The sequence below is a fragment of the Dysidea avara genome, chromosome 6 (genome assembly GCF_963678975.1).
Source record: "Dysidea avara chromosome 6, odDysAvar1.4, whole genome shotgun sequence".
In the NCBI taxonomy this organism is placed as follows: Eukaryota; Metazoa; Porifera; class Demospongiae; order Dictyoceratida; family Dysideidae; genus Dysidea; species Dysidea avara.
This window is the reverse complement of record NC_089277.1, coordinates 15,053,695-15,072,346: the sequence shown is the minus strand read 5'-3', so window position 1 is coordinate 15,072,346 and position 18,652 is coordinate 15,053,695. Positions and strand designations below refer to the sequence as shown.

At 38.3% G+C, this 18,652-nt stretch overlaps 1 protein-coding gene and 1 long non-coding RNA gene across 2 annotated transcripts; one reads left to right on the top strand and one right to left on the bottom strand.

Annotated features, from left to right (window-relative positions):
• LOC136258803 (uncharacterized) lies at positions 1-17,385 on the bottom strand. The gene is made up of 4 exons (XM_066052149.1): positions 17,229-17,385; positions 1,636-1,863; positions 1,034-1,234; positions 1-237 (listed from the first exon to the last, which is right to left on the bottom strand). The coding sequence occupies exons 1-4, from the start codon at positions 17,319-17,321 to the stop codon at positions 190-192; spliced, it is 570 nt and encodes a 189-aa protein (XP_065908221.1). The 5' UTR covers positions 17,322-17,385; the 3' UTR covers positions 1-189.
• LOC136258804 (uncharacterized) lies at positions 16,135-18,451 on the top strand. Its single transcript, XR_010703011.1, has 3 exons — positions 16,135-16,294; positions 17,241-17,403; positions 18,266-18,451. It is a non-coding gene; the product is annotated as an uncharacterized lncRNA (long non-coding RNA).
• Positions 18,452-18,652: the final 201 nt, after the last annotated feature.

Below are 18,652 nucleotides of genomic sequence, written 5' to 3'. Positions count from 1 at the left end.
TACATCAATTAGCAGCTACATAGCATCTTCAGTGCTACAACAAAACAATATAGCGTGTGCAGTTCCAATATATAGTGTTATCAAAAATGTGTGTATGTCAACAAATATTATGCGGCTATATGAAACACTAAGCAATGTAATAGTTAAAAGGTTTGTCAAGTTCTTTCAGGTGGCTATCACAATAACACCTTATTTGCCGATGATCATCCTTATAAGTGCAATTATGGCCATGACCGCCTAAAAGTAAAAATTTAAAAAACACAATGTATTACATTATGATTATTACTTGTAGCTACATGAGTTTTAATGCATGGAATAAGAATCGTAATACATGTATTTCTAGACACAGTGAAACCTGTCTATTCCGGTCATCATAGGGACAAAATTTTCTGACTTCATTAAGGAGGTGGCTGCATTACGCAGGTCATTTTGTACACAGTTGGCACATGTGGGGATTTTTATAATGGCCAGTTTAGACAAGTGATCTCTTTATGCAGTGAACGGATTAGACAGGTTTCACTGTAGCATGCAAGTACAAAATTATTACATTGCCCTTTCTGTATGGTGCTATAATTCACTTAACTGCAGCAATATAACTATATTATGTAAGTCAATGTGAATTAGACAATCAAATAACTATGTCAATAAATATGGAGGATAAAATTTTGTGAATATACTATGCAGCCAATAGCAAAGAAAGTATACAATAATTTTACTTTGCTTTACCCGTCAAAAATGTATAACGTTCTCATTAATGATGATTTCAATATTCACAATGTAAGCTTCATAGCCCTACTGTTTATGGCACTGCTGTGAATTAATATATTCATAAATTCTTAGGATGCCACTGAAAGCAATGACTCAGTGTTAACTAGTTGCATGAAGACAAAGTTGCTTGATGTTCAGTTCTGCTGGGATGCACACGTACTGATGTCAATAATACTGTAAGATTAGTTTATACAATTATATCAGTGAATGATTAAACTTGTAAAGTGGTTGTGTATGGAGTACCTCTTTCTATTGTACTACTTACCCAAACAACCAAGATGGCAAATCCAAGCACTGGGAAAATTGTGAACTTTCCATCCACATCATCGTCACACTCACCACCGTTATCTTCTTGACGATCACAGTACCTGGTGTAGAGGTTAGCTATCAGTGCACTAGTGATCAACATATAGACTGCCATGATGATAGACCAGATCATTGTGAAGAACTGGGACAGTCGAGTGTACTGTAAAAGTAATTAATGGATAATATACTATTATATTCATACACACTTTTAACTCATAAAATAGTTGATACACTGGAGCCTGCAGCTGTCCATGTCAGCATTCGGTATTAGCTAAAATTAATTTTTAAAAGTAGGTAGTTGCAGTGGTGCACTATACTCTTTTATTCTCAGAAAATATGAAGTAAGCCATATTATAAAGAGATGTAGTTTTTCTACACAGATGCTGGCTAAGACATGCAGGTTCACCAGATAACTTTACACACAAACCTGTCTCAGCAGTTATATACCAATATAGAAAAGTTTACACAGCAATCTAATGTTAACGCATACCAAGACTAAATAAAATCTGATGATATGAAAGTTTAGTAGCTATATGCATGTATGAATATGTGTGCACTTACCCCAGAATTGAGACAAGGGTTGAACAGGTCAATGATCAACAAAGTCATGCACAGGAGGATGTTAATCACACCTGCAGATATCATGTTCATGCAGATGCGGTAGCCATAGTAATCATCTCCATCATCCACATAACGACAGATGGCCACTGGTTCATCTTCAACGGCATTACCATTGCCTGGAGCTAAGTAAAGATCCACTTGATAAGCAACAATAATCACTGATAATCCCTAAAACAAGAGAGAAACGCTGATGAAAATTGTTCTCCACATGTTGATATGTACAGCAGCAGCCACAACACATATTTATTTAAATGTTATACATGCTTGGTACATATTCATATTATCCTCAAGTAATCATCTGGATAAAGGTATGGTATACATGGTGGCAACATCACAATACTGATGGAACTTTCAGGGGCATTGGGAAAGCCGGTTTCTCTCCATGAAATGAAATTTTTGAGAAACTTTACACACCATTAAGCTTGCGAGTGAGTAACAGCATGTGGCCTAATTCATCTCAGGTAAGGATCTACACTTGCCAAGGCAAATATCTACTCTAAAAGAGCATTCATATAGACATGCATGTATTAACGTATTTCATTTTTAGATGTGATATAGCGTGTTTTTTTTTTGTTTCCATCGGCAGAATATTTCATTGACCATGCAGACACTGAAGATTATTAAAGAAGGATAATTCTATTTGCAATATAATTAGCTTGCTAAAATGATTGCAGGTAAATTTGCTTGAAACCCATCAGTGCAATGTATGTACAACACATTATCCTCATCCATGCAAACAGATGGTTTAGTTGAAAGATTTAAGTGTACTCTTTAAGTCTTTAATTAGCTGCAAATGCTGTTGACAGAGGACATAGTGATAGGGACAAGCATATTCCTTTGTGACAAATGGTGACAAATCACTTTAATTTGTTGACAATATTTCCATTCTCTAATACCGTCTAAAATAATTAGAGGTTTCTGTTAGTTAAATCAATGTTCTTGGTCCTTTTCTTCAATTAAATAACACACATCATTGTATAAATACATTTAGTCATTTCATCACCTGAACAAATCACCCAATATGTAGGTTAATTGGTGTACCTCGCATGTGAAATTATTACATGGTATGTGGTCTGATACAATAATCTGTATGTCCCAGCAAAAAGAACCTTTGGGTGTGAAACTTTGCATAGTTGCTTTATCCAAATGTGCAAAAAACGTTAATTTAAAATGTAAAGAGAAGTAAAATGAAAAAGTCAGACTGTAAGACCTTACAGGGATATCTGGTAAACATTGAATAACAAGAACAAGGACGAAAACGCCCAAACTGGAAGTAAAAAGTGTAGCAGCGACTATAATACTCAAAGTCTCAAACAGGAGTGAATGAAAAACAGCCTGAATCAGGCAGTGCTGTTTTGCCAGCATGAAGTCTTGCATTGAACAGTTTACCAGGAGACATCTGTGGTCGTTGTACTTGTAGAAAGAAATGTACTTCCAAAGGGAAGTTAGGTGAAGCTATCAAGTGTGACGTGCTATACCTGGGTAAATGCCAATTGTGATGGAATTCTATAGGAGACTATATGCACCTCGCCAACAATGTATATACTAATGTAGTATACTCTGTAGTACTAGTCACATCAAACAACTTGCAGCCATGTTAGCTACATCTATTTCTACTCCAGATGAAGCGAGCACAACTACTGACTAAGAACAAATTGAAATCCAATTCCTCTCAGACCTAACTTTCAAAGTTCAAAGCTTATCTGATCAGACAACACAACTGGAAAATAAAGTTACGGAAATACTCAAATTCTTTAAACAGCTAAATGTATCTCCCTCTTCGCCTCTCTCCTATCCTCAGAACAGCCTATACAAACTTACACTGTTTTTGACGTCATCAATGAATTCTAAGATCAGGAGTAATGTAATTATCCATAACTTACCAGAGAGTCCAACTCCTAATGCAAACTCTGACTCATCCACCTTCAACAATCTGTGCATGCAATTCTGTAGGTGTAGAAGCTCAAATTATGTTCACTCTACTTGGCAGGAGGTTGACGAAGAAAAACAGACCCTTATGTGTATGCCTAGACAACAAAGCCGGGAAAATTCTATCTTGGTCACCACAACTCAGATCAAACACTATATGGAAAAATGTGTACGTTAACCCAGATTTGATTGTTACAGAAAGAAAGAATAATTACAAATTATGTCAAGAATTACAAGAAAGAAAGAAACTTAATCATTCAAAAGAACAAGATCATGATACAGTATGTACTTCCAAGGAAACCTCAATGAATTTATCACCTCCCAAACCTACAACGCACAGTCTAATGAACATGATGAAGCAACCCAATAGAAACTGAATTTTTTTTTGGCTGCTAGCACGGGTTGCTAGCAGACCATCAGTGCAATATATGTAATCTAATGTTATCCATCTCTTACTGCAATTGTACCATGCTATGCACTGAAAAGCTATTATTGCTATATATTACTAGATATATTAATTAGTGTATCAAATTAATTTCGCTATAGCTGTAATGGTAAATAGTAATGCATATACACATATAATAGTGGGTATAAGGATACTTCACACATCTCTTATCAGTAATCAGTCACCATGATTATGTAAAATCAGTCAGCATGATTATGTAACAACAGCTGTTACCTGCAGTGTGTGTGTTGGTGACTGAGAACAATGAAACTAGATCATCACATACACAAACAGCTAATTGTAGCTATATACTGCACGACTGTTGAAAAGCACAAATGTAAGGCTTCTGTGATGCCTTATTGTTTAATCTATGCTGTGGCTCTCTTTTGGCCATACACACATGCAGAGTGCATATGTTACCGGATTTGCGAAAAGGGGTCTTCCACACACATCCAGTTTATGAACTTTGACATTCCATAACCTGAGATAGGATAAAGTTATTGACTTGAAATTTGGCTAGTAGTGCGCACCAACATAGGTTAATGGATGGAGAAAATTTTGGCTTTGTATCTGTCTTTAAGCAAGTTATGGTCTTCCAAGTTCATAGAATTGGTTGTGTGTGGAAGACCTCTTTTCACAAATCCGGTCACATATAATTATGTGGTCTAGGATTTGTGGAGATCATCCCACTATAGACATGGAGAGACTTGTTGATGTTTCGGTAGCTATCTTCCAGGCAACTAAGGTAGCTACATACATGCTAGCTATTTTTGGCTAGCCAATTATCACATTGGGGTACTAGCCTGGCAATTTAGTGTTGCCTGGGCATCTACAAGCCCATTAAACAATAACAATGATAACTAAGGGGTTGTTCATTATTAATCTTGCACCTTTCAAGATTGAGATACTCTAATAGAGTAGTCATGCAAGTACTCAGGTAGAGCAGTCAACTGTATAATAAATAATCACCTCCCACCAGCATCAGATTTTATGTTATTATGAAAGCTTTACAGTGACCAGCACTGAAGGTCTGACAGCAACATGTGCTGCAGCCTTTGGATAGCAAACTGGAACTGGAAACCTAAGAACAATACTTGACCATAAGATGTAACAGAAAATTTTTGTTGCACTAGCTAGGTGACGGGAAGCAAGCAACATAATAATGATGGCCTTAAATTGGGCAGAAATGCTTTAAACTTTCAATTAATTTTTTTTCCGAATTGCGTTATGTTAGGCCACTCCAAATAAATTCTCTGTTTCCTGTCCTGGACTCAACTGTATTTGCATGCGGGTGGGCAGTCCATTTCCATTATTTCATTATAGAGCGAGGGGTCCGCCACGCTTTAAATCTAACTTATCCGAGATTCAAATCTCTTGGAATCCCCATGCAATCTACAAGAATCTTCTCAAATCTCTGAATCTCTGTGAAATCTGCAAAATCCATTAAAATCCATGGAATCTTTAAAATCTTCCTAATCTTCATGACAATCTTTTACAATCTTTAAAATCTCGCTGAAATCTTTGAATCTGAGACTACCACAATCAAATCTTAATCTTCTTGTTAGTAAATTTCAGTAAACGTTTGGATATTTTACTCAAGCTCTTGCTTGTTAACACGTATTCTTGCGGCTGTCTTGCACCTAGGCCTGTTCGTCCACGTGTACTGTGTGATTATTGGGTTCTTGCAGTCTACGTATATTGCCAGAGATATAGCCAGTTGTTCCCGAGGTTGTTTCTTCTTCGCAACACCTTCAGCTACTTGACGAACTCGTTGGGACAAGCTAGTTAGTGACCCTGACTCGGATCTTTGTTAGGTGAGTCTACATACTGAATTCACACCTGTGAAAAGAGTGAGCATGGTGCATGTACGGATTCATGTTGCTCCTGACATAATAACCAAGATAAAACTCCAATAGCTAACAGATACATCTCTTTAGTGGGCTCTTTAGCTAAATCAGGAGTAGCTAGCACGTCTTGTCAATATTCATATTCATATTCTTGAAAATCATCATGCAGTAATTATAATCAACACATCTCAATCTCTATATTCTAGATATAGTATAGACCTCGATATAGACTAGCCAACATTCATGCAGCAAATGAAAAGTTTAGCTACACATGTGGGACCCCTGCTTCAGCCACATACAATCAAGACATGTGCCTATGGTTATGGAGCCATAGCAGGGATTATTAGTCTTCTCTGTATTCTTCTTGCCAGCATGTCTCTGACTCCCTATACTGACAAAGGCTTTCAGTAGCCTTCACAGCTGAGGTCCCATATGAGTGGGATAACAAATTAAACTACATAGCAAATATCACTACTCGTATCACTAAAACCATGCCAGCAAGTAATGTGTCCAAATAATATCACACTCTTAGCTGAACAGATTCGAGCAGATTAAATTACTATCTCATCTATTATTGTTTAGTGAAAGATAACAGGAGATGGAGCAGCAAACTCAGGAACTATCCACTACCAGTTTGGAAGTTGATATACTTGCGCTGATGGACAAGCGGTTGCCCACTTATGTCACAAATTGTCTGAAAGCAGCAGGATATGATGAACTTGAAATAATAGAATCTATGGACATAACTGATGGTGAGGGGAACAGTATAAGTACAATTGAGCGATATATCGAGAAGACACACAAAAGTAATCCAGAAATGTTACCACCATGCTGCACACCGGAGTCTATGAATTCACTGCCATTTGAGTTTCCGCCAGGTCATCGCATTAGAATTTGTAAATTTGTTGAAGAGGTCAAACAATTGAGCAAAAATTTGTCTCTCAAGGTAGTTAGTTCACAGCACACCAAGCCATGCATAACAGCTAAAAAGACCAAGCTAATTGACAAGGCTGCAAATCAGGCTTTATTGTCAGTGGATGATGTTAGTTGTCAAGTTCTTGAGAGCGTAAAGGACTGGATATGCAAAGCGAAATTAATGCACCTGAGCTCCTTAAAGGAGAAAACACATTACTCTGTAGTTGTATAAGGTCAAAACAATGGGAAAATTGCAGCTGCAGTAAATTGTGGTATGTGCAATAAATCAATTCGCTTGCAACTTCAAAATAGCCGTTTCATACTTTCAAATTGGACTAGGCATGTCAGGAAGTGTGCTGCTCTACACAATGTCGTTGATCCTAACCAACCCGTACTGTTTTCCAAGCAATCAGTTGCACCTTCAGCCAGCCAATGCCTGACCAAACCAGCTGTTGCTAAAACCATTAGCAGCTCAGTGTCATTGAATGACAAGCCAGAACAGGTTTTTCACTAAGCCCCTCCTTCAGTGTAGAAGGAGGGGCAAATCTAACTTTTTGCACTTCTCGAAAGCAAAGAAAAGTTGAACTTGATCCCACTCAAACTTTAATTACAGATTATTTCAAAATCTTAGATGAAATAGAAATTCTAGCTAAAGAGAATGAAAGGTTATCAAACCTAATAAAGCAGTGTGGCTTAAATCCCTTCAATATGGGTGGTGGTCATGGATTTACCCCAATAATGAAACAAATGTTGCTGCATGTAGATAAAAATGTCTGTAAATACCCAACCCAACGAAGGCATTCAGAGCTTCTCAAGAAGTTTGCCACAGCATTATTTATCTACAGTGGTCCTCTGTGCTATGAATTTATTCATCAGAACATGCCTCATGCACTGCCATCTCTCAGGACTGTGCAAAGAATAATTCATTCGCAGTACAAGATTATGGACGAAGGTAGATTTAGGTTTAGTGATTTGGTTGAGCATATCAATGATCACAATGCACCTAAAATAGTATCTATTGGGGAAGATGCAACAAGGAAGGGTGGACTATGACTCAGAGACAGATAGGTGTGTTGGTTTTGTCCTCCCTGTTGATGACTGTGGCCTACCTTTAGTTGACTCATTTTTAGCCACTTCATTTTCAGCAATAGAGAATATGTTCAAAAGTGGATCTATTGCAAAGTATGCATATGTGTACATGGCACAACCTTTGGCAGTTAATGTGCCACCTTTTTGTTTGACATGCTTTGGAAGTGACCAAAAGTTTACTGCTGAGCATGTCCTACAGCGTTGGAACCACATATATTCAGAATGTGCAAAACGAGGCATTACAGTCATAAGCTTTGGGGGAGATGGAGACTCTAGGGTAATGAAGGCCATGAAAATATCAGTTTCACTGATAAATCCTCCCAATGATCTTACCCTTCCTTCTTTGCCCTCAATTAACATAAGTTCAACATGGAAGAATTGGTTTTGCATCAATCCAACTTCAATTTCATATGTTCAAGATGTGGTCCACATTGCAGTAAAGTTTAAGGCACGGCTATTAAACCCTCGGGTTAATCTTAAATTGGGATCAACCTTTGGAGCTGGAGTGCATCATTTAGAACAGTTGCGCTCTAAATATGGTAAAGAAGATCATTTTCTAAGGGAAAGAGATTTAAACCATCATGATAAGCAAAATTATGATGCAGTATTGCACATAATCAATGCATGTCCCTTGCTCGACAAAATACCCGGTGCTTTTGCAACCAAATGTTATGTGGAACTAATCCAAAATGGTGTAGACAGTTATGAGGACAAAAGCTTAGATTGCATTAGCAGGATAGAAAAAATTTGGTATGCAAATTTCTTTCTGCGGTATTGGCGTAAGTGGATCATGCTCCACCACTCTTATACCTTGAAAAACAACTTCATCACACGTAATTGTTACATGTGTGTAGAGTTAAATGCACATGCCATAATAGTGTATGCATTGACTATTAGAGATCATTTTCATGGTGATGCCAGAAATTTTTTACCTTGGATGCTTGGGTCCCAGACTTGTGAAAGAATGTTTCGGACAGTCAGAAGCATGAGCAGTGTTTTTTCAACTGTACTCAATTTTAGCATGCTAGGTCTGCTCAGTAGGCTTCATCGAATGAATATCCAACTTGCATTGCAAGCTGAATTGTAGGAGACTGTTAAGTTTCCAAGTGTGCAAAGGCATCGCAATAAAGAGGGAAAGAACAAAGTTTCTGTGTCATCATTAAGTGACATCAAAGACAATGAAATTTCTGAAGCTGTGGAAAGAGCAAGAGCAAAAGCAAGACAAACCCTATGTGAACTTGGCATGGACAAACTTTTAAGAGTACACTCTGTGTGGGACAATGAAAACACGACCGAAGATCTAGCTGGTGTGCAGAATGGTGACGATGATGATATTGACAATATTGATGACTATGGCCATGATGACAGTACTGATGAAAATGATGACAATTCCTTAGAAATTATTAAGGAAGTGTGGTCAGAAACACACAAAGAGGTATCTGAGGATATTCAATCAGCATGTGATAGAGGTCTGGTGACCAAAGAAGCTAGCAAAGTTTCTCATAAAACTTTTGCAAAAAATGCAGCGATCTCTGCCTGTTGATAAATTGAAATCTGACACAATACCATTGTATACACTGAAAGGTCATAATGACCTTAATAGTTATTTAGCCAGCCTTAGCAGTAATGCAAAGCAAATGATTTCTCCATTTGTTGAAGTAAGCGTGAAAGGACAAGTTGTTTTTATTAGAAAAACAACTGCAATATGGCTATTTCAAGAAATTGAATATGTTTCAGCTGATCGCATCTTCAGAGTTAGATTTAAACAGCCATACACATCTACTTATGAATCAAAGGAAACTACCTCTGTGAAGTATGATGAACAGGATAATGATGCTGTGGCTAACGAAGCTAACAAGAGTGACACAATGGCAGTTGACACATTGATTGCAGGCAGTTCAGACTGTTGTCATGAACAAGTTGATGATGTGGCTGTTAACAACAAAGTTACTGCAAGTTCCACCATGACAGTAGATGTCAGTGATTTAGAAATTTGTCAACAGAGCAATAATCCTGGCGACCAAGAGCTTCCAAAAGATGACCAAATGACAGCATTTACTCAAACGGTTGAGTTTTGTGGACAAAGTGAAGATGTTGTTGCTAAGGAAGTTCTGAAGAGAGATGATTCTGGTGGTGAAAAGGTTTTAAAGAGAGATCAAATGACGTGCGTACATGATGAAGCTATTGTAATTGATGGTGATAATGGTGGGGAAAGTAGTGAAGCTGCAAAGACATGTAAAAAGTCAGAAATATGGCTGAAAATTGGTTCATTTGTTTTGTGTAAGGCTGAAAGAAATATGCTGTGCAATAATGAGTGGCTGACAGATCTGCACTTAAACGTTGTGCAGGTTTTGCTAAAACAACAATTTCCACACATAGGAGGTCAAGATCTGTACAAATTTTATTAACAACAACAACCATATGTTGTTGCTTCAACAGTGAACTGTGAGAAGGCAGACATTACAATATATGACTCTCTAAACTCTGTTGTAAGCATTGATACACAAGTAATTCTAGCAAGCCTTTTGAACACTCAGAAAGATCAATTCAAGGTTGAATTATCAAAAGTTAACAAACAATCTGGAACAAAAGACTGTGGAGTTTTTGCTGCAGCCTACTGCACTGCTTTGGCCTTTGGAGAAAATCCCTCTACTGTTGTATATGACCAGAAACATTTAAGATGTCATTTACTTAATTGTTTAGAAACACAGAAAATGTCTGTTTTCCCCATTATCAGGCAAAGAAGAAAGGCATCAATATGGTTCCCTGTTAATGTTTATTGTACATGTAGAGGACCAGATACTGGTGAAGTGATGGTTGCTTGCGATAAATGCAAGAAATGGTATCATGCAGAGTGTATAAGTGGTCGCCTAAACGAATTTAAACTGAACAAATGGTTTTGTTCAAGTTGTATTGACTTTTAAATAATTATAACTTGTAACTATGATCAATCATAAGGAACTCGTGTACTCATTTTTATATTAGATATTAAGTTGTGAGATTGTGCATGTGTATGGTAGAAACTAATCATATGAGTGAAATGCATGAACGCATCTGATACCTTCGCTTAGCTGAGTTTATGTATGTATGTATGTATACAATTTACAATACACGCACAAACTTTAACAAGCATGCTAGCTAATAATTTATATCTCAATGGGTCAATGTCCATAATTATCAAGACAATTATGCAGTCCAACTGTTAGCAGTTGCAAGAGATGTCTAAATAATGATATAGCTAAAATGTACACAACTTGCATGGACATGGCAAAACATGATGATTTTAGACATATTATTTGATGCATACAGTATTATAATACAGCTATACATGTGCGGCATGAAAAGCTAGGGCAAAGTAGTAGTTAATAATAGTATAATTAAGCTTTGCCAACTCTAGTGTGTGATTTACTGAGCTTATGTGCGCATGCAGGGCTATTTGATTTGATTGAGTGCTTTAGCTACGGTGACCAGCGCTGAAGTAGTTTGCTATGTCACTATCTTGGTTGCTCAGTACAAATGAAGTATGTACAACTCAAGATCTAGGCATTTTCTCATCACTACTGAGATCACTACAAGGAGAGCTAGCTCTTAGTCATGATTACTTACTATGTGAGGTAACTGTATAGATGCATTGGGAACAGTTCCATTAGCTATAGGCTAACTTGCTACGTGTCAGCGGGAAAAGCCGCCAATTTAACTAGGTAAATTAGCCACATATACTAAGCTCTATTGCTGGTAGTATGCAGTATTGCAATAGCTAAAGAGTAGCCTCTTCAGTAGACTCGTACCTCGACTCATACCAGGCACAGAACACGGCTCCACAGCACTACAACATAGTATTTCAAATCTTAACTGAAATCTTAAAATCTTTTCAAATCTTTTCAAATCTCAGTCAAAATCTTGAATCTTTCTTAAGATTTCTCAAATCTCAAATCTAAGTACTGCGTTACGGACCCCTCGTTATAGAGTAACTCACCTAATATCGGACGGGTTCCAAAATCGGACGCGATTACTCGACTCGGCTACAACAGGAAGTTTCTCAAACAACTTGTATGTCTTTAGATAGTTGAAGGCTGTGGGACTTTGCACACCAAGTATCAGCTTCCTCGGCTTTTTTGTCTGGTGGCAGCAGACCTGCAAAGTCATTTCCGATTAATACGTATGATCCGGAAAAAAGGTCGATTCACGGACACCCACAGTTTACAAATCACACTTACATTTAATCAACGGCTTTATATCTTTCTCTTATAGACGGTAACTCATCTACTTTCTAAATATCCCCAGTTTATTTAATCTAATCCTTTTTACAAATGAGACGCGAGATGAGACGTCACTGGCCCGAAGTAATAATCGCACCATAAATTTAAGTATACGGAAACTTGATTAAGTATACGTTGTTTGCGATAAGTTTACGGGAAATGTGTACCGTATACTTTTGCAAATACCGTATACTTCTGTGCACTTAAATTTATGGTGCGATTATTACTCTAGTGACGTCTCTGATTTGTAAGTCGTGATTTAAAGGATTTGATTAAATAAACTGGGATATTTAGAAAGTAGATGAGTTGTTCTTCAAGTCAAAGATATAAAACCGTTGATTAAATGTAAGTGTGATTTGTAAACTGTGGGTGTCTCTTTTTTCCGGATTATACATATTAATCGGAAATGACTTTGCAGGTCTGATGCCACCAGACAAAGAAGCCGGCCGAGGAAGCTGATACTTAGTGTGCAAAATCCCATGCACAGCCTAAACTATCTAAAGACATACAAGTTATTATTATTATTTTTAAAACCTAATTTAATTTATAAAAGACAAAAAGCAGCTAAACCTACAGAGCCTACGCAGACCTACAAAAACACCGCATGGACCGCCAGCATACACACAGCAAAACCCCTGGACAGGGGCCTTAAGAAGAAAGCCCTGCAGACTACTGACCAAACTGCAAGGAGTGGGAGCATGAAACAGAGTTCAACTCCCACAAAGGACTGCCAGGCAACAGGCTAAATAGGTGCAAAAATGTCCGGGCATTGTGGCACCACAGACAAACAGAGTTGCTCTAGCAGATGGCGGTATGCTAGGCCACGAGAAATTCCACTCCTGGTGGTTGCAATTGTCCTCAAAGCAATATTCTGCAAGACAGGACGACTATAGCAGCAGACCACAAACCCAAGGACTCAACCACCAGGGGGACAAAGACACCTCCAGCAGCCTGTACAAGCTCATCATGGTGAGCATCCTTGTCTTCTTCTCCCTTAGCAGCAGCCACACTTGCTGAAACTGCAGACCGACCCAACAAAGATTCCTGTAACGGACAATGCACAGTAACATCGAAGTATGCAGGCTTCCCATGCAGAAAGTCAGGCCCGGGGTGAAAAACACCACCTGGGCGATCCAATCGGGAGCCAGCACAACGTTGCTCTTTATGGAAACCAGTGTTGTCCTGAAGTAAAGCATGATATATCACATCACATAAAGCATCGTGCCTATGTATACGCATGGGTCCATGTTCACAGCCCAGTAGATGATCACCAAATTGATCAACACTGTGACACTGCCACATAGGCAGCGAACTGGAGAAGTGGCAGAAAAGAGAGGGACACCAAGCCAGTATCGAAAAGAACATACAAACTCCTGTGAGGACATGGACGGGCCTAAAGAATCACAAGGAATGGCATGAACTGGTACAGGGGTCAGCAGAAATTGAACGAATTCTGGCTTGGTCTCGAATGGTAAGTGAATTAAGCAAAAGGGTCTGACGAGCAATATCAAGTTCATGTTGGAAAACATAGCTATAGCGGCTACATGTTGTTTGAAAATTCCTGTTGTAGCTCGAGTAATCCCGTCCGATTTTGGAACCCGTCCGATATTAGTGAGTTACTCTACAGCTTTTCAAGTCATTATTTGCCTGGCACAACCATTAAAAACTACATGCTTAAGCTTTTCCATTCATTTTTAAGTTGCAAAGCTTGATAGCGAAAACGTGAAGTTTGTGCCGACTTGATATATGACTGCTGACACGTACTGAAACTGACATGGTTTCTGTCAGTATAGCTACAACAATAACCGGAAAATAATGGAAGAATAGAGCTGACACTGTGACAGTAACTATAGGTGCGGGCACTGGACGGGAAACAAAGAATTTATTCGGAATGGCCTTAACGCTACTCCAGCTTGACCCCCGTCCACCGCCCTAGTCTCGCGTGCCAGACGGTTTGTGTGGCTGGGGCGGCAAATAAACCGTATGGTAACCTGTTGCACACACTGGCGGGACCACTGCCGGAACGTTGGCAGAGCCAATCAGATCGCTTCGCGGACTCTGACGAAACAAACACTAATAGTTCAAATTCTTAGTGTAATAAAGAACTGAATCTCGGCTACTCAGATTACTTTTTCGAAAATTTCAAGTAACAACGCCATGGGCTTATATATAGGATCTTTGTTTCCCTAGTACAGGGCTCTTAAAAGCGTAGGTATAAGAACGATTATGGTTCACTACGGATTTGTGAAACGGCGAAAATGTCGAGGAAGACGTTCAGCAGTGTTTCGAATATGTCATCAGGACATTACCAGTACAATTATCGTCTTAGTCTGCTCACATGCCAGGGCCGGAGGAGGGAAAATTGAGTTGGTCAGGCCATTGACTATAATGTTGAAATTGCTACTATATACATGCCAATGAGAGAAGAGTTGCGAAGTGCAAAGCATGAGCATTCTAGAGGGGTCTGGGGGCATGCCCCCACAGGAAATTTTTGAAAATTAGACACTCAGATATGCAATTTTAGTGATATTTCACTGCTAGCTAGCTATATAAATATGCTCAAGCCTATCTGTTGTTCTTCAGATTTCTGTATAATTGTGACCTGATATACAGGGGACACAGCATGAACTGACTTTCTGTATATGGTTCATTTAGTTATAGCAATTAGAAGTTCAAGGGGGTCTGGGGGTGTAACCCCCAGGAGCTGCAGAATTTTTGCAATTTAAAGGCTTGAAAATGCCTTAAAATTTAAAATTGATGCTAAATTTTAAAGTAAACTAGCTAACAACATGCAAATTCCCCCAAATTTCACAGGGAACCCATGCAGCATGGCCCCCTTTAGCTAGAATATAATTAATTGAATAGGCAGTTAGCTGTAGCTATACATGTACACAGCTACAATAAAAAGCTACACAGCTACAAAAATGCAGTATACTACTATATTGGTTAGTATGAAGTGAACGGATCATCACGTAAATATACTGGTGGACAGTCACGAGACCAATCAGTATTTGAAAATGGCGAGATGTGGGTGAGACTGAGAGTTTGCTCAGTATCTCGACAGGACGAGTGGGTAGTTGAAGAGGAGTGATTTCTACTCAAAATCTCATCCAGATGGCCGCCTTGTAATGTATGGATGTACAGCTTCTTGCCGCGGAATGAGTCACCTGTTTTGCCCTTCGCCCAGTAAAAGAAGCCAAAAGAGACAAGCCAAGGAATGCTAATGATTATTTTATGAAGATTGAATTGTGATATAAGTGTGCTGGTTTAGAATCAAAGAAGGCACCTGCCTTACACGTGATATATGCCAACTGTCAGCACACGTGATAGGTCTACTGCATGTAGAACCCACAATCATTTCTGTACAAAACGATACAAATGCTATGCTGTACTGTAAGGTAATTGGAAGTACTATACATGTAGCTTTGTGCTTTAGTTAGGCTGAGAAACTAAGTAACTACTCGTGTCATGCATTTTCAATAACAGCTGTAAAATGTACGTAGCTACATGTAGATATGATCGTCCAAAGATTGCATGATAGTAATATAGTTCGAACTGGTCAGCTAGTTGGCTCAGCTCCAGATTTTTTTTTTGTGAAGCTCCAGATTATTGGTCCGGCTCAGGCCTGACCAACCGGACCGTCTCCTCCGGCCCTGCATGCAGAGGTGATTGGAACGATTATTGCATCATCTTTGGCGCAAAACAATACTGTGATGTAATCTAATTGCATTCCAGCATATACACGTGCATTATCTATGATTCCAGTGAGTTCACGGAAAGTGTGCAACAGTGACCACATGGTTTATTTTCCGCCCCCACACAAACCGTCTGACACGCGAGACTACCACCGCCCGCATGTTTTTTATTTTTTGCCAAGCCAGAAATTTCATTATTCCGTAAATTGACGCATTCTAAGTATCACGTGATTGTTTTTGTCCGGATTCTGAATTAAACACGAGAGCCAGTGAGTGTGCTGACTATTTACGATAAATTCTGCAGGAATACTGTCTTAGTTGGACTAGCTATACAGTCAAGGATCATTTTTCACCCGTGTCGATCGATCCCGCTCGTGTTGAACTGAATGGCCGCAAGTAGCTACGCATTTAATGCTACAGGTACAGCTGTAGTACTAGTTAACAGTTAACATGGCTTATCCACCTTGTAGCTCAGTGTGTAATAGACATGTACACAACATGTGTAGTTACGCGCAGTTAACATAATAGTATTTTCCGCCCGCCCGAAAGGCCGGCAAAGCCGAAGTTTGTTTGGACAAGACGGGAAACAGCAAATCAAGTTGGAGTGGCCAATAAATGTAGTGCCACGCCTTCTCGTTTAACCCGTCTATAGGGCTGTACGATTATGGTGTGCTATGACGTATACTGATTCATGTGAACGGAAGTTTGTTTTGGTAGCTACCATGTGGCGGTTTAATGGGTGTGACTGAGCAGGGTGTGTCTGTCAGTTCAAAAAACGTTGTGTAAATAGAAACAACACTGCAAAATCCTATAGCTAGTTAGATACCGGGCACTACTATTATTTAAAAAGAAAACATTGCAAATTAATTAAAGTCTTCACACTCTGCACACTGAGAACACTTACCTGGTGCCTGAGAAATATTTCAACAAAACAATTTCCTCCTAGCTAACATAATAGTATGCATTTGTACATATGGTCAGTGTCAATTCTAACCAAAATGGTGCATGCATGTACCAAGTAACTCACCTATATATAGTTTTAAACCAGAAAGTTTTAACAACATGTATGCATGGCTGCATGCATTCAAATATTAATTTTAAATGATTAACTATGTGTCTATTGTACTTAACATAAAAAATTGTAGCTATTACTATACTGACCATGTAACCATGAGAACTATAAATTCAAGTGGTTGCTACATTTTTATGAGGAAAAGAAGCTTGCGGTTTAAATGTTTGCAAACATGCAACCATATAGATGACACCATTATGTGTGCAGCATAGCTTATATTATATAACTAGCTAGCTAAACTATAATAATTATTATAGAGCAATGTATGTATAATTTTCTTACTATTATTATTAGTTTAGGGATGGATGATGCGGTTACCCTGCAGCAATAGGCACCAGGAGTGTAGAGCTCCAACTGATCTGCACCTTTACCCATCTTTGTCCTTGAGAAATCACAGAATTTTCACTCACTAGCAAAGTAGCTTCACTAAATGCTCAGAAGGCACGCTCCAAGTATGGTAAGTAAGTACGTAAGTGCAACGATTTATAGTTGCAATAAGATTCATACATGCACGTACGCATTTTCATGCATATATGCATAATAGTGGTTGACTAAATGCACCACACCCATACAGTGGTCAAATATACCGTACTTCCGTAATGCTGAAATGATTGCAATGACCTTTTGCGCTGACACTATTTTCTGCCTTAGACCTTATACGGTGTTAATCTGACACACTTTTGGTGGTCATGACACACTCTTTGTGTGGTCATGTTGACACTTAAAGTGACACACACAATATCAAAACAGTTGGAATTTTTTGTGGCTAGTTGATGATACTGTGGTTACCCCTTGAATTGAAAAATACTATTTTTAGCAGATAACCATATTTGACAAAGTGAAAGATAGATGTGTACATGACTATTATCTTACACAATAACAGTGCAATTAACATAATTTTACGACCATTAAATGTCTATTCTTGGACCAAAATTCCTGAGCTTATTAAACAGGTGCATAGGAAGATCACTTTGTACACAAATGACACATTTATAATGTAGCTATAATGACCTGCATGCAGTTTAGTCATCAAATATTACAAAATATTTCCTTTAACCAGACAATTATACTGCATGCTTGCTTTATAACTCTTGTATACTATCACAAAATTTTATCAGCACTTCTCTACATATGTGATTAAGCACTAGTGGAATGTATGCTTGTAGGTATGATTTTATTACAATAGGTGCAGTAGAATTTTTTTCATTTACTGGATTTAGGCACAAGTAGAAAAAATTTCTATGGTGCATGGTTTTACAATGAAAATACTGTTATGACATAGCTGAACACTTATATTTTGTTATCCCATTTAACTTTAGAACACTATATAGACAGATTCAAGTACAGTTGGCTGGCTACAGCTGCCGATATATGGAATAGCCTACCAGCTGATATGATTTTGCAAGGGGAAGTTTCTGGCTGGTGCACTGTATACTACAAGACATTCAGCGTTTGTGTGTAGCTAACATTTTTATATGTGTAAGTATATGTATTGTGAGGTTTTGCTAAAGTAAAAAAAAAGAAAGATGATGGATGGCTTGGTGTGATGGATCTTTATAAGGAAAGAAAATATTTATATATTCAGGTATATACCATCCAGCATCTAGATATATAAGTTATAGTTATATCCCGGTACGAGGGTGATATCATTGTTATTACACGAGTCCGAGGAGGAGCCGAGGACGAGTGTAATAACAATGATATCA

What these genes read in the sequence shown, in the direction of transcription:
- LOC136258803 (XM_066052149.1), bottom strand. Translation starts at nt 17,321, where the DNA reads ATGGGTAAAGGTGCAGATCAGTTGGAGCTCTACACTCCTGGTGCCTAT. An exon ending in ACCCTTGTCTCAATTCTGGG is followed by an intron (nt 1,235 to 1,635) that starts GTAAGTGCACAC and finishes TTACTTTTACAG; the next exon opens with TACACTCGACTGTCCCAGTT. An exon ending in TTGCCATCTTGGTTGTTTGG is followed by an intron (nt 238 to 1,033) that starts GTAAGTAGTACA and finishes TTTTACTTTTAG; the next exon opens with GCGGTCATGGCCATAATTGC.